Below are 15,809 nucleotides of genomic sequence, written 5' to 3'. Positions count from 1 at the left end.
GTTATCCTATGAAGAGTAAATCATTCTCTGTATGGAGGAAGTGGTTAGAAAGTAACCTGTGGACCTTCCTCCTGGGGGTCAAAGCTTGCTTCTGAGCTGGACCGCCTGGGTTCAGACCTCTTCCCCAGTGCCGTCTCCTGCCAGCTCTGTGAGGTGATTTCCCTGCCTCTCGGTTTCCAGGGAAAGGGTCTATACAAAGGGCATAAGGACAGTACCAAGCCTACGAAGCTATTGTGAGGGTTAGTTTAGTTCACATCTGCAGAGCAGTCGGAGAAAGGCCTGGCGTGGAGTATCTAGTATACACAGGTACCTTTCTTATTTACTAGGCAAATTAAATAGAGGGGAGAAGACATTGCAAACAGAAGCCCATGGGAGTGTAAGATCCAAGGTTTTCATTCATTTTGAATTATCGTGTTTAACCAGGGATGTCCACTATGGTAACATAAATGTCACCATCATCTTACCAATATTTTCTGATGAGGAAATATAGCAGAGCTATTTTTTTTTAAAATTTGCCTAGCATGTCAGAGCTACTGAGCAGACAGAACCTGGACTCTTGACAGAGCCTAAGTCCTGACTGCTGACAAGGGGTGGCTTTCCAAGACCACCAGTTACGTTAGCAGAATTTGTAAGCAATTCACCATGGATGGCTCACAGGGTGTTTTCCCTCGGAAGAATTCAGTATGTGGAAAGAACTGATGCTCAGGAATGTGGCCAACCAACAGAATGCTGGTAGCAGCCAAAGCAGGGTCAAATGAGACTCCAGAAATTAAACTGAAAAATAGAATAAATATCTGGATATCCAATATACTATACATTATAATAATATATAATAAATACATATTCTATATGTATTTTCAACATGAGAGTCACACCAAGTTTTAAAGGAAAAAAAAATGACCAACAAGGAAATCGCTGCTGCTTCAACATGACATTCAGGCTTACCCCAGCCTTACAAATGTTTGATGGTGACCACCAGATGGAGGTGACAGGTGCACCATGGCTCCTGGGATAAGTAAGGGCTGCCTGGGGAAAAGCGACCCAAACCGGAACCGAAGTGTTCCTGTCTCGAAGATCCCAAGGTGGGCAGTCACTCACTGAAATCTCAAGGGCCAAGGACATGAGGGCCGAGAAAAGCAGAGCCCCTGTTCCACAATCAGACAGAAAAACAGCAGCTAAGGAGCTGTCCTACAGAGCTGAGGTTTCTTAGCAGCAGTTTTAATAAAAGCCATCCTGATGAATTCCCCTGCTATGACCACTTCCCTTTCACAGACAGAGTCCCGCAGGGGCTAAGAGACATCGTTCTAAGTTTTATATTAAAAAAGCCGCACTCTTCTGGTTATTATTCCTTCAGTGTCCCCCAGTCTGTCAAGCATGCTTGGACGAGGGTCCCACTGCTTCACTGCTGGGGTCTTCCTACCACCCCCAGGCTCCCTTCTCCATTTAGTCTGGACCCACTTTCTCTGCCACTGGAACTTCCTTGACACCTGCCGGAACCGGAATGACACAACTGCCCTCAGTGAGTTACACAGCTCACTGTGCAAGCCCAGCCACACCACCTCCTGTGCAGCTGCAGCTTGGATCCCAGCATCCCCAGCACCAGAGCGCCCTGTCCCAGAGAAGCCCTTCCCCACGTCTCCTCTGCAGCCCTTCCAAACCCCGAACTCACATCTCAGACCCATCTCCCACCAAAGAGAGAGCGAATGGCAGGAGGAGCGGCCCCATTCTCATTTCCCAGTAAAGCTGATCTCTCTGTGACCCTAACTGGGCCTCCACCATACCCTGCCCACCATTCTCCCTGCCCTGGTCTACCAGGGCTGGATACTGCAGACTGTCTCTACCACTCTACCACCTTGTCTCTCTCTCTGCATTTTCCCTCTCTTCCTACTGACTTCTGCCCTCATGATGTAAACCTAACTAGGTTTTCCTCATTTACAGGATGGAAAACTTCCCTATAATCTCTGACCTCTTTCACGCAAAATCATCTCTTCCTTTCACTTCACTGCACGACTCCTTCCTCGAAAGAGCTGCCTCCACATCCTTCTCCCCCGTCCTGACCTCTGGTCACTCGTCGTGGACGCTCCATGGGCACAAGCAAAGCAGACGGATGCGTGTTTTCAGGGCACTGTGATGCAGCTTCCCTCCAGCACTTCTGCTGAGCCCATGTCTGATGCACTAACAAATCAGGTGCCCACTCACAATTATTGTCATCACTCGACTGTTCTGTCGTGCCTTGTGGTCTTCTCATTTGTGCCTGCCAACTTCTCTGACTCCCCCTCACACTCCCGTTTGGTGAGGCACTGATAACGTCTTGGTTCCTCCCTCACATCTGTCTACTGTACTCTGTCTCTAGCACATCCCCTGCAGCCCACAGTGACGTGTTCCAAAACCCCATCTCCCCACCAGTCCTGCTGCCCAGGCTCCAAGGCCATATGTAAAATTATCACTGAAAACTTCCATTTGAATTGTCTGAATCTAAACAGAACTCAACAATTTAGAGAGGAAACTCGGCCTTTTCAAGTCACCTGTCCCCCACTTCTAACTTCTCTTCCTTCGTTCTCGTAGTAAATGGCCTCACTGTCCCCTGGATTAACCAAGATGAACATGAGACAGTATCTGCTGGTGCAGCTCACCCGTTCACACTCTCAGGATCGAATAGGTGCTGTTCACCTTTACTTCGTAGGATCTATCGAAATGCCTCCTCTGCCCGCCAAACTGCATTCCTCCTAGGCATTTCGTGCTTTTTATTTTCAAGTTAATCTTCAACATGATACCAAGATAATTTTTTCCTGAAATTCGCATGTCATTCAATCTTTCTTTTGTCCCCAACCTTTCAAGATGCCAGGACTGTTTTGGGGATAAATGTAGAATACTTAGTACAGAACAATTTGAACTAACCCATGCCATGTACATTCTGCATTGTGATCTAAATATGTCTTCCTTTCTTTCTAATCTTTATTTTATGAAAAGTTAAAACAAAATTTCATGATCAAAAAAAGAATAGCAATAGTTTTCACACTCTGTATCATTATCTTCAAAGTAGTCAGAGTACAGGAAGAACCAAAATGTCTTACTAAAAAAGAAACAGATAATAACAAAAATCTTTCTTTTCAATGAACTAAGACAAACTAGTAGTGTAAATGAAACCAATTAACATATATATTTAAATATTTTTAAAATAATGAATATGTAATTTGGGGAAGTAGTTGAACTTCCTCCCATTTCCTATTCAACTCTCTTCTATTTTTTTGTGTTTGTCACATCAAAGAAACCCTGCAATATTTGAGCTTGCACGACTGGCTTACTTCACTATGTTCTCAAGTTTGATATGTTTATCTACAAACATCTCAAGATTATCTTTATGATAACACTATACTCCCCTGTGTGTAATACCACATTTTCTTTATCCATTCATCTGTCGATGGACATATCTACCATTTTCAAGATGTAGCTATCACAAATTTTGCTGCTATAAACACAGGTATCCATGTATCTCCGTGACAGATGATTTCAACTCTTTGGGGGAAGATATCTAGGAAAGGGGAAGATGGGTCAAATGGAATTCCTTTTTTTAGTTTTGTGAGGAATCATCACACTGATTTCCACAGTAGTTGTATTTGTTTATACTCCCACGAACAATGTAATAGAGTTCCTTTTTTCCCTCAGCCTCACCAGCATTTGTTACAATTAGATGTTTTGATTCCATCCATTCTTTCTGGGGTAAGATGGCATCTCAGTGTGGCTTAATTTGCGTTTCTTTAATGGCCAGCAATGATGAGAATTACTTCATGTATTTATTGACCATTTGGACTTATTCTGAGAAGTGTCTGTGCATTTTGATTCCCTACTTTTTGATTGGGTCTTTTATTATTTCAGGAAATCTAATTTTTTTCAGTTCTTTATATAGTCTAGATGTTAGTCCTCTGTCTGAGGAATAACTGGCAAAATATTTTTCCCATTCTGTAGACTGTCTCTTCACTCTCTTGGCTTTTTCTTTTGTTGTACAGAAAGAAGCTTTTTAATTTGATATGATCCCATTTGTTGATTTTTGATGTTATTTCTTCTGCCATTGGGATTCTGTTCAAGAAGTCTTCAAGAATTTTACCTACTTTACCTCCCAGTAGATTGTTTTTGTTTTAACATTTAGATCTTTGATCCATTTTGATTTTAGTTTAGTACATAGTGAGATAAATGGGTCTAGACTCAATCTTCTGCATGTGGATACCCAATTTTCCCTGCACCATTTATTAAAGAGGCTATCTTTCCTCCAGTGTTTGTTTTTAGCTCCTTTGTCAACAATCAAATAGCCTATGTGCTTGGGGTTGTTCCTGCTTATTCTATTCTGTTCTGTTGATCCACATGCCTCTTTGTGTCCCAGTACCATGCTGATCTAATCAATATAACTTTAGAGTAAAACTTCAAGTCTGAGATTGTGATGCCAACTGCTTGGCTTTTATTACCTGGGATTGCTTTGCTATTCTTGGTCTCTTCTGATTCCATATAAATTTTAGAATTATCTTCTCTAGCTCTGTGAGAAATGCTACTGGCATCTCGACTGAGAGTGCATGAAAGCTGTGTATCAGTTTTGGGAGTATAGCCATTTTGATTATGGATATGGGATATGTTTCCATTTTCTGACATTCTCTTTGATTTCCTTTTTCAATCTGATGTATTTTTCATGGTAGAGGTCTTTCACTGCCTTAGTTAGGTTAATATCTATGAATTTAATTTTTATGCTATCATTAATGGTGTTATTTTCCTAATTGCTTTTTCAGTGAGTTCATTATTAGCATATATGAATCTACTGATTTTCTGTGTGTTTATTTTGCATCCTGCTACAAGGCTGAATTTTATTATCAATTCTACAAGTCCTTTGGTGGAGTCTTTTGGGTCTTGTAAGGATCATGTCACCTGCAGAAAATGATATTTTGACTTCATCCTAACTCATATGTGTTCTTTTTATTTCTTCCCTTGCCCAGTTGGTCTGGCTAATGTTTTGAGGACTATGTTGAACAGGAGTGGTCATTTGGACATATTTGTCTTCTTCCTGATTTTAGAGGGAAAGCTTTCAACTTTCCCCATTCAATATGATGTTGGCAGTACATTGGGCATAAACAGCTTTTATATTGTTAAGGTCCTTCTATACCTATTTTCTTCAGGGTTTTAATCATGAATGGATGCTGGGGTTTTTTCAGAGGCATTTTCCACATTTATTAAGATGATCACCTGATTTTTATCTTTGTTTCTGTTTATGCAATGAATTACTTTTATAGTGTGGCTTCCTTAATGCACTTAAATATTCCTGGAATATAGTACTCCAGAAATTGATAATTTATATCCTTTCTTATTCTGGTTCCTATCCTTTCTTCAAGTTTCACCTCTGGTATCTTCTCTTCCAGGGAGTCTCCCTTCCATAGCCTGGAACACTGAGGCTGTGCCCTGTATATCCCTTGACACACTGATCTAACCTCTCTTCCACTTATTTATTTTCTCCCTCACTAGACTGGATTCTTTAAAGGCAATGACTGGATCTTATTCATATTTGGACTCATGCCATTTAGCATGAGCCTTGGTATACAGTTATTTATACACCCAAGTAACTTGGCAAATCTCACTTGACTAGTTACATCCCAGGTGCTTTCTCCGCATGAAGCAAAGAAGGCAGACAAGGTCTCCTGTCCTGCAGAGATTTGTATTTTAGTGGTACCATCAGACAAGAGAGAAGTAGTAAATAAAGCTACAGGTCAGGACATATGCCATAGATGAAAGAAACACGAATCATGGAAGAGAGAAGCAGAGTCCCATTTTAATAGTGTAGATATAATTATCTTTTAAAAATAAGTTGATATTCAGAGTGAGACCTGAAAAATGAAAAGGGGCTAATCATATTTAATGAACAATGATATTGTATGATCCTAGACAGTATAAAACCATACCCTGGGATATCTGTGACTTTCCTTGTGGCCAGATATCAGAGAGAATGTCATCTCCAATGCTTGATGACCTATTAGTAACAAGCTTAAGTTCTCATGGGGAAAGAAAAAACTAAAGCATGGAGTAAGAGTCCACTGAGGGGCCGTGACCGGTGGGGCCTGTGTCTATCCAGGAACTGGAGGAGCTAATCTCCACCCCACAGTCCTGCGGCGCAGGCTGTGCTCAGAGGCAGTGTAACAGTGGGAGAGTGAATATTCTAAACATTCCTGACTCCACAGCCAGAATGCCAGTCTCTTTGTTCTTTGTAGCAAATGTTTCTCCACTTGCTTCCTTGGCTCGTATTGATAGTTATTGGACCATCAGGATGATACTTGTTCTACTATGCATCTCACCTGTTCCTTGCTAAGAGGAGAGATGGAGCTCTCAGCGGAGCACCAATTACAGAGAGAGAAGTGGAGTTAAGGCCAGACTCTGCAGACAGCCTCACAGATCTCAGGAAAGCCCGTGCCATCTTTGAGCAGAACACGAGGAGCCAGACCCTAGGAGGAACAGCTCCCATGTGGTGTGCACTAACCAGAGTCCCTCACTTGACTCTCTGTGCTTTTCCTGCTTGGCTCTCATCACATTCTTCCATTTGGAGTGCAATGAGATTCCATTCCACAAGATCCTCCAGCTCCCTGTTCAAAACTGTATCTCCCACAAGTAAGGCATTAAGTTAAACTTTTAGGATATGAACAAGTCTAAACCAGACTGGATTTCAGCAATCGGAGACCACTTCCTAATAGACTGCTTCAAAGAAAAAAGAATTTAATTATTCTTAATATAAAAAGGTTCTACATTGAGTGTGAAACAAACAAAGAAGAAACTAACTTGTGGCTCAATATTTGCATTTTCAGGCAAGGATAGAATGTTATGGCTTTTATGTTTCCCCAAAACCTCAAGCACTCATAGGTGTGGCTTTTCAGACCTGGATGGACATAGGGTGTGTGGTACTAGGATTAAAAGTGTGTGGTACTAAATTAGTCCATTGATTGGTTTAGCATAGTTTTGGGTGTGGATAATGGGAAGGTCCACCCTGGGTGTGGGCAGCACCATCCAAAAGGCTTGCAGCCTGGATGGGATAAAAGGGGAAGGGAGGCTGGCTGCTTTCTGCTTGCTGCTTTGCTGCCTTCTGCCTGCTCTGCCATGGACTGCCTTCTCAGTGATGCTCCTCTGCCACACCACCATGCCTTGGAGCCAGCTGACTATGGACTAAACCTCTGCAAACTGTGAGCCAAAATCAACCTCTCCTCCTTTAACTTTGGGTGTTGGCTATTTTGTCTAAGCAAGAAGAAAACTAACTAAGACATGGAAACAGGTAAATATCACAATAACTTGTGCAACATTTTTATTCTGCATTTACCACACTTGTACACAGACTGCCCTTCACTAGGTTTTGAGTTTTCACAGGGAAGAAACAATTTCCTACTACTTCCTACCTAGCACTGTGCTTGGCAGTGAGAAAACGTCTAACAGATGTTTGTTGAACTGAACTAAATAAACATACATCTGGTGATCATTAGAAGACAGAGATACATAATGCACTTCAGGGTTAATGAGGAAGAGGCAATTATCTTTGCCTAGGGTGGGTGGGGGCAGGGGTACTCCACAATGCCACACACCGATACACATGAAGAGGCTCCACATCACTAACAGTCAGGGAAAAAGCCACTGGGACACACTCAGAGCAAGGTAGCATTTTCACCCAAAACATGGGTAAAAAGTAAATGCAGAACATACTATGTGCCAAAGAAGGCATAGGGACATTTGCAATCTATTATTGCTGGTGGCTATATTGTTCAAATCTTATTAGAAAGTAATCTCAGATATCTATTTACAATACATGATACATGCAGATATTCCTGATACAGTGACTGAATACTTAGAACTCCACAATACTTGACAGAGATAGTTTCCAAAACATAAAAAAAATCTTACAAATACATTTATTGAAACATGATATATAATAGCAAATATTCAGGAAATTCACTAAAGAGCCATAGAAAAGGTAAAGAAGCAGTAAGCTAGTATAGACATGAGGGAAACAGAGTTAGGAGTCAGCTTTGCCACGCAACTGGCTGAATGACCATTAACCGTGTTCCTTAATGTTTCCAAGTCTAACTTCTTTTATCTGAAATGAAGAATACTAATAAGGCCACCATATTTGGTTGTTATGCAAATAAAAGCACTTAGAACATTGTTGCTACACAGGAAGCGCTCGCTACATCAGGAAATTTAGCATGCAGCTGTCTAATTCAACATGCAGCATCCACATCATGGGCCACCTAAACCACCCTTACCTATTTTTCTTCCTTTTTTTTTTTTTGGTAGCAGGGATTGAACTTGGGTTCTTGCGCTTGTGCAGCAGGCGTGGAAACCACTGAGTTAAATCCTTGGTCCAACCCTTACCTATTTTTAAAAATGCATTCCATCTGGACAGATACCCACTGGGTCCTAAAGATACTGACAGAATCGTTCATAACTGTTAACACCACTGATCTCATGAAAGCTGGATCTCAGTAGCAACACAGAAGCTATTAACATGGTTTTTGTTCATCTTTGCATTTGTTCACTCATTAAAATGAGCATTCATTTTTGTGATATTAAAAAATAATAAGCTTTAGATAATAAATTTTCAATAATAGTAAGTTGGGATGAAATAAAAGGCCAGGAACCAAAAGCAGAACCATGAGATACAAATGCGGGATGGGACTGTAAGTTAGAAAAATTTAGAAAGAAACCAGAGTGCAAAGGGCTGCAATTTGAAAAGCTGCCCAACCTTGCAGGGGAGCTGGGCTACCTCCCACAATCCTCCGGGAGGTGCTGAACATTCATAAGCACAGTTGTGAAAAACACCATCATATTTGTGTAACTTGAAGAACTCTCATACAGGGAAATTATCACACGTATTATTTTTAAGGTGTGTAGTTGTGTTCAATAACCTCGTGTTTGTAGCTTTGTGAAAACTAGATTTTGTAGGGAAACATCAACAGAAACCATCAGTCTGCCCCAAACCACCCCTTGCTCCCCTCCCTGGGTTGAAGTGGGAAGAGGAAAGAGCCCTCCAGGCAGCGGAGGTCACCCACGGGCTGGGAGGCTCAGTCGCAAACCCGCTGCTTCAGTCTGGGCCCCAGAGCTCCAAGCAGCTCAGACCACCGCCCCCTGCACCCCCAGCACAGACTCCACGCAGGTGACCAGAAACCTCTCTGGAGAATCGCTCTATTTCTCTCCTGAGAAAACAGGAAACAGGGTTGGCTACCAGGGCAGAATCACTTAGAAAGCTTCACTCCTCTAACTACAGGTTCCTTTGTGTCTCAAAAGCACGCTTCGCTGCATGACAAGCGCATAGGTGGAAGCTCGCTGCGTAAGGAACACGGGACTTGACAAGTCAGCCTGCACTGAGCTGCGGGCTTGAGCACTGCAGTGCGTGCCCCTTTAAGAGCTTGTACTTCTTCTGCTCCTGTGGAACTGCCCAGGGCTCTCTCACCAGCTAGGGCTCTGCCAACCTGCAAGCGCCAATTATTCCCGCAGAAAAGGGGAAGGGATGAATGCATTTCTTCTCAGAGATACTCTATCTAGATGTTGACATTTTATGTATCTCAACCTCTACGCTAATCTCACTTCAAGATGGTAAAACCACTGGCTCCAAAAATCTCCCAGTTTAATCCACTATAAGGTGGGGCCGGCTTTAAGGTGTAGGTAATTGTTCTGGGTCACATGATCCCTTTCCTCCCCACTGGACTCCCTAAGGGAACAACAATGTGAATTCAACAACTGGCTGCATGATCAAGGTGTAGTCAATGGTGACACCAAGGGAGAAGAAGCTCATTCACTTGGCACTGTGGCCCCTCCTTCCCTCATCCAGGGCTCCTCCCAACCTAGGAAGCTTAAAGCCCTAGGACAAAGTCCCTGCCAGGCATCCTGGCCAGGCCTCTGCCTACTCTCATACCCCGAAGGTGTGTGGCTCTCCAGGTTTTGACTGTTCAGCTGTAAACTTTTAAAGAACAAAGTCTCAACTGAATCCCATATGTATCTGGTTTTTGGACAAGAAGACATTTTTCTGCTGCCCAATATTTTTCAGCAGTAGGAAAAATCCTGATTCGAATGGCACAACGTTGAAAACTCTACTCATAACCTATATTCTAGGATGGTATAACATAATATGATATAATATATATATATAAAATAGAGACTCTAATTGTCTATAATCTGGTATAAAATAAAATCTATCTGGGAGATAGTAAAGCACTTAATGTACGGAGTTACTAACTGGTCTGTAAGTCTGTGGGATAGTTGTTAATTTGTGACCTTGGGCATTCCATAAAAATGAATTAAGAAAATGTAATAATGTTGGGCTCTAAGCACCATGCCTGCCACACAATGAATGCTCAATAATTTTTTCATCATTGTTGTCGCTGTGACCATTCTCACCAACAGTATCACTATTTTCCTCACACCAACGAAGTGCTGGATGAAGAACTCATAGTGTACCTCAGCAAAGAACATACACACCTCAGGGGAGTAAGGAAGGCACAGGTATTTTACATTACAACACCAATGGTTGTTTGACACTCTATGTATTTCCATGAGAACTATTTTCTTCAAGGGTCTGGCAGCTCAATAAATGACATAAGGCAGGTTACACGGGATATGTGTCTCTTGCCTGAGCTGCCTGCAGACCCCTGGCCCATCTGGAAATGAGCACATGGGATGAATGTACACATCTCCCCACCCTCCTGGACAGAGCAATTCATGCTATAAGGTACTAATCGTTTGTTATGCAAATTAATGAACAAAACTCACACATTGGTGATCCTGTGGTACAACCACCACATTCTCTGGTCTGCATATCAGCCTCGAGTTGCCTCAGGGCTGAGCCCAGCCCCATGGGTTCCCTGAGGACATCTACAATCTGTCCCAAGGTTGCAGTTCCAATACTCTGTGCAGGCAGCTTTTCTACATAAAATCTAGGAGCTGGTACAAAAGGATCCTGCACTTGGCTGCCTAGTTTCCCTCAGGCGGGCTTCAGGACACAGACGACCCAGAACACTGAGCTCTCTCTCCCTAACCTCCAACTTCTGTCCATGCAGAACTGGCCCACTCTTACCTGGTGTTAATCCACTAGGGAAGGTTCCCCGAAGTACTGGGTATGGCATCAGGAGCTGCTCAGAAAGGCAAGTCCTAACAAAGGCCTTGGATCTTCCTTCTTCTCCTCCCCAATGGTAAGGCTGAACTCTACCGTGGAGATCCGCCCACAGCTCCTTTTAATAAAATTTTTTTTGAGCCAGAGTCTTGCTAAATTGTCCAAGCTGGCCTTGAACCTGCAATCCTCCTGCCTCAGCCTCTAGAACAGCCAGGATTACAGGACTGAGCCACCATGCTCAGATTCTTTCTCTTTTCTGTTCTAAATGATCATTTCTGAAAGGTGTGTGTGTGTGTCCTTTCTGTTAAAGGACCAAAATGATTTTCTAGAGCATCTTTACTAGTTATATCCAGTATGTGACACAATACAGCAAATGAGATCTGTGGGTATATTAGAAGAGCACACTAAATATTTGCAGCTACAATATTTACTTTTATTTAATCACACACACTCACACTGAAAAGCCAGCAGGGCATCCTAGCCACACCTTCTCCGGCTTCACACCACAGGACTGCTCCCGTAGAGGGAGGTTTAATACTAATGGGCTGTGGCATCATTTTATTTCATTAACCCCCTCCCCTGAGGTTGGCAGGAGCCTTCTCCCTATGCCTCACCAGAAAGCAAAATCATGGAACCTGAGCATCAGCCTGTCCATCCTGCTCCCTCCACATGTCCTTCCCTCCAAGCAGGCAGAGGGTTGTGCCTCCTAGAGGGCTCTGCCCCTTGAGAGAAAAATGCATGCCTTTAAAATGTGTAATATGCCAACCACACTGTAATGGCAGATGCACTGTAGAAAAAGGACAGCTTTCATTCCTATACATTTACATGCATTAGAGAAGTCCATCACGGAAGCGCAAGCTTACTGAGTCAAGGACATTCTGGTCAACGTTACTGAATTTAAGCAATATAGTAGGTGCTCAGCACTTAATGCATTTCCACTTCAGGCTCCTACCAAGCTGACAGCACTTAGGTAACTTCCAGTTATTCCTAGGGTTGGCTCCACCTGGTCCCTGGGCTGGGCACTGTCAGGGGACATGGGATTAACCAAGCAGAGCCAGTGCTCTCCTGGGCTCCAGACTCAAGAAAAGCCCATCAGGAGTAAGAAAATCGCAGCAGCGTTTTAGAAATAGTAGAACCAGAATATATGAGTTTTCTGAGATTTCCCCTGCTGGTTGTAACTCTTGACAGCCCGACCGTATTTCATCCTCTCATTCAACAAGTCGCTCTGTCCCCAAAGAGTTTGCGCCCATTCATTTGAAGAAGTCTTCTTCACACTCTGCAGCTATGAGGGGACACTGGGTGAATCAGAGCCAGGAGGGTGTGCATATGAATGCGTGCTTGCGCTCACCTGCATGCTGACAGGGAGCTGTAAGACTTGGAAAGGAAGCTGAGTGCTGCACTGCTAGGGAGCCTGGGGTGTGCAGATCCAAATGTTGTGTAGATCCCTCCCACAGAGGGTCTTTCAGTTCCCCTTCTGCCTTAAAAGCTCCCCTGTCCGTGAGGACCCCGGAAGCCAAAATGCCTCAGCACAGCCTACTGAACATTACAGTGCAAAGCTCCGCCTCACTGTAAGAGGGCGTCTATAAAGGTGATCCTCTGGCCTGCCGAGAGAGGAAGCCCACCCCAGGGAGAGAAACAGAGTGGGAAGAGGAGGGACACACGCATGCAAGCAGAACCCTCCTTGGCATCCTGCATAAACAGCACAGTCACCAGTCACCGCTGGCTCAGGTTACCCACGTACCTCCACAGTGAGCTCTCGGTGATGCTGCCCAGGTTATAGTCATACAGCTTTGTCAGAATGAGAATCACCTGAAGACAGAAGAAGAGGTCATGGTTAGTACCAAACAATGACCACCTCTTAGAACCGAAATGGCCCACAGCAGGCAGGGCTTCGGCTTCCTCTAATGGGCACTTAAGGTAACTGAATGAGTTGCGAGAGCACTCGCCGTACCCACTGGGGAAGGGCCAGCAGGCCATCTACTGAGGAGCTGGCCTTCCATTCAGACTGACCCTGTCATGCCTGGGAGAGTTACCCAGGGCTCCATGCATTTTCCACTCTGGGGGTAACACTCTGGGGCAGGCCGGCCCACAGAGCTGTCCAACACGCACCCACAGGTGCCGGGCCCTTCCCAGCCTTCTGATGCTCTGTATCTCCCTCTATTCACAGGCACAGTGAGTAAATGCTACTTCCTTTCCAGAAAAGGTTGCCGTGAGGGGTGAAATGAGGTAATAAATGCAAATCACATCTAGGTTAGCATGTGGATCTTTCCTTTCTCCTTCTTCATAAGTGTGGCATTGCTTGTTTTTTTCTGCCTTTCCAGTTTCTAGGAAAGTCAGTGGATAGAAGCCCCTAAGCAGCACTGGCTAAACAACAGCATTTTTAAGCGAGGAAATCCAGGTTTTAAAGGATCCTGAAGCTTACAGAATTTGGGGGATGGAGAAGCGTCCATAAGAGAGAGAATATAAAGTTCAAATGAGGAACAGTCCCAAGAAGGAAGCTGTGAATATGAGGGATGTCATTAAGTTCCCAGCAAATCCTTTCCTGATATTTAACCTATCACTACTTCCAATCTTGCTCAGAAGAAATCAGATGATTTAGTCAATTCTTTCAAATATCAAGAAACATGTATGAAGAGTCCAGAATTTTTCCTGATGTCAGTAGATGCAACAGTTAGTCCTAGTGTCAACTGAAATAAGAAACACCCAGCAGAGTGGTGTGGTGGAGTTCTGAGTGTGTCTGGGTGTGTGAGTAACAGTTACTGGGGGAGGAAAACACACCCCAGTTGTGTGCCCCAGCCAATCCACTTGGAGCCTGGATGGAGGCAAAAGGGGAGGAAATCAGGTCTCAGGTCTCTTCTTCGAGGAGCTCCAGTTTTCACCATCACCTTTGGACTTCTGCTCCAGCCTGCCAGCACACTCTTCGGCTTCCTAACAAGGACTGGCACAGACTGCAGCAAGAGCGCTAGGACTCTGACTTGTAGCTGATCCCTCCAGCTGCCAGGCACACAGTGGGCCATCTGCATACTGATATCCTCCAGTGAACCCTGACATAAAGAACAGAGTGAGGGGAGCCCTGCTCCAACTAGGACTGAATGTGCTCATTAAAGGAAAGGAAGTTGGAGAGCAGACCTCTTCGTTCCCCGTCCACCTGAAAGCCAAGCTCGTTGCAGACCTAGAAGATGCTGGCAGCACAGAATCCACCTGTGCGGGAAGTACAGGAGCCCCAGGACACGCAAGTAGATCCCACAGTGGTGCAGCCTGGCCACTGGTTTCCCCAGGCCTGCTCACTCTTACATGAGGAAAGAACATTTGGAGGCTGCTCAGCTTTTCTGTTCAAGCTCTTATTTTCCTCCTGGTACTCCTATCCTAGAAGTTTTGGCCCAGCCCTACTCTTTCCAACTCAGCAGAAAAATGCTAACATCGATTTCCTGTGCAGGCCAAGGGATCCTTGGAGCTACAGTGAGCACAGAACATTCTAACCTTGAGTTCGGAGGCAGCCAGCTGCCCAGGACAGCCGCCTCCCACTTCCCCTCTTCTGGCCAGCCTTGGATGGACAAAGGCAAGTGCATCACAGCAGATTCTCAATGCTCTTTTCTCAGCAAGCAGACTGGACTCTGTGAATTCAGATTTGCTCTGAGTTTAAGGAAATAGCAAACACGGGAACCTGAAGGCCAATAGAGGTCCCCGAGGGTCCGTCTGCACGGCCACCCTCCGCTCACTGATCCCTCCAAACTCACTTGCCTCTCTAGCAGACTGTGGGTGCCTGTGAGGCGAGCACCTTGTGGGCACATCAGCTGCACTCCTGCCCTGCCATGGGGGCATATGCTTCGCAGATCCAGGTGCCAATTAAGTTGCCTTAAGTGCTAAACTTCAATCACTGCCATCCCGGGAAGGCTGATCAGTGGCAGCGGGGTGGCTGTTTGTTTGAAGTCACAGAAGGATGTTGCTGCACCACCACAGCGCCAATTTTATGGAACAGGCTTAGAAACCCCCACCAGGAAAACGGGCGTGTGGGCGTAAGACATTTTGAGGTAGTTGCTCTCTTGATACAAGACAGCAGTCACTTAAATAATGAAATTGGGCTGCTCACGGGCCCTGTCTCCCAGTCATCTGCAGAGGGAATACCATACCGAAGCCGGGAAGGAAGTCTTTAACCCAGCGCACACTGACAGTGGTTCAGCAGGGGCAAGGGAGAAAGCTGTTCTTTGCTTCTGTTTGCCAGGTTAGTAAAACTAAAATGCCAGCAACACACTCAGGCAGTTTATCGATACTGCGGCAGCAGGAGCATCCTTTATGACATTTCAAAGCATATCTGCTTGAATCAATCTATTTAATCTTTCTGTTTTCAGAACCAGAGCAAGAATGAAGGGAGAACTGCTAACCTTTAGCTACATTTTCAATCAATTATTTGAGGCCTCTCTTCTCTTCTTTTTTTCCCTTTTTTTGCTTATGCACGTTATAGAATCTACTACCATACTCCTGGATAGGAAGGGATGCACCATTATACCGTAGGCCTGTTTCATTGTTTGTTTCAGTTTTTCCCTTTTGATTAATTAGCAATACTATTTAACAGCACCTGCTAGAGGACAGAGTGCAAATCCCTACTCTTTCATGAGAAAAAAATTTTAAAATGCAATCACCTGCCAATTCTGGTTCTATTATCTATAACTTCATGTACTTTTCAAACTTTTAA

General features: G+C 44.2%; 1 protein-coding gene across 7 annotated transcripts in view; it reads right to left on the bottom strand.

Moving 5' to 3' along the window:
- The window catches only part of Sorcs1 (sortilin related VPS10 domain containing receptor 1), a 470,258-nt gene that overhangs the window by 290,702 nt on the left and 163,747 nt on the right, over nt 1-15,809 (bottom strand). For all 7 annotated transcript variants that reach the window (XM_021245560.2, XM_087185724.1, XM_013066085.3 and 4 more), the window contains exon 2: nt 12,858-12,925. In XM_021245560.2, coding sequence (XP_021101219.2) covers nt 12,858-12,925 — 68 coding nt within the window. The remainder of the gene's footprint in view (nt 1-12,857; nt 12,926-15,809) is intronic.

The sequence above is a fragment of the Heterocephalus glaber genome, unplaced genomic scaffold (assembly GCF_053883595.1).
Source record: "Heterocephalus glaber isolate CG9 unplaced genomic scaffold, H.glaber_assembly_v1.0 deba00001498, whole genome shotgun sequence".
NCBI lineage: Eukaryota > Metazoa > Chordata > Mammalia > Rodentia > Bathyergidae > Heterocephalus > Heterocephalus glaber.
This window is presented reverse-complemented; position numbering and strand designations above follow the sequence as displayed.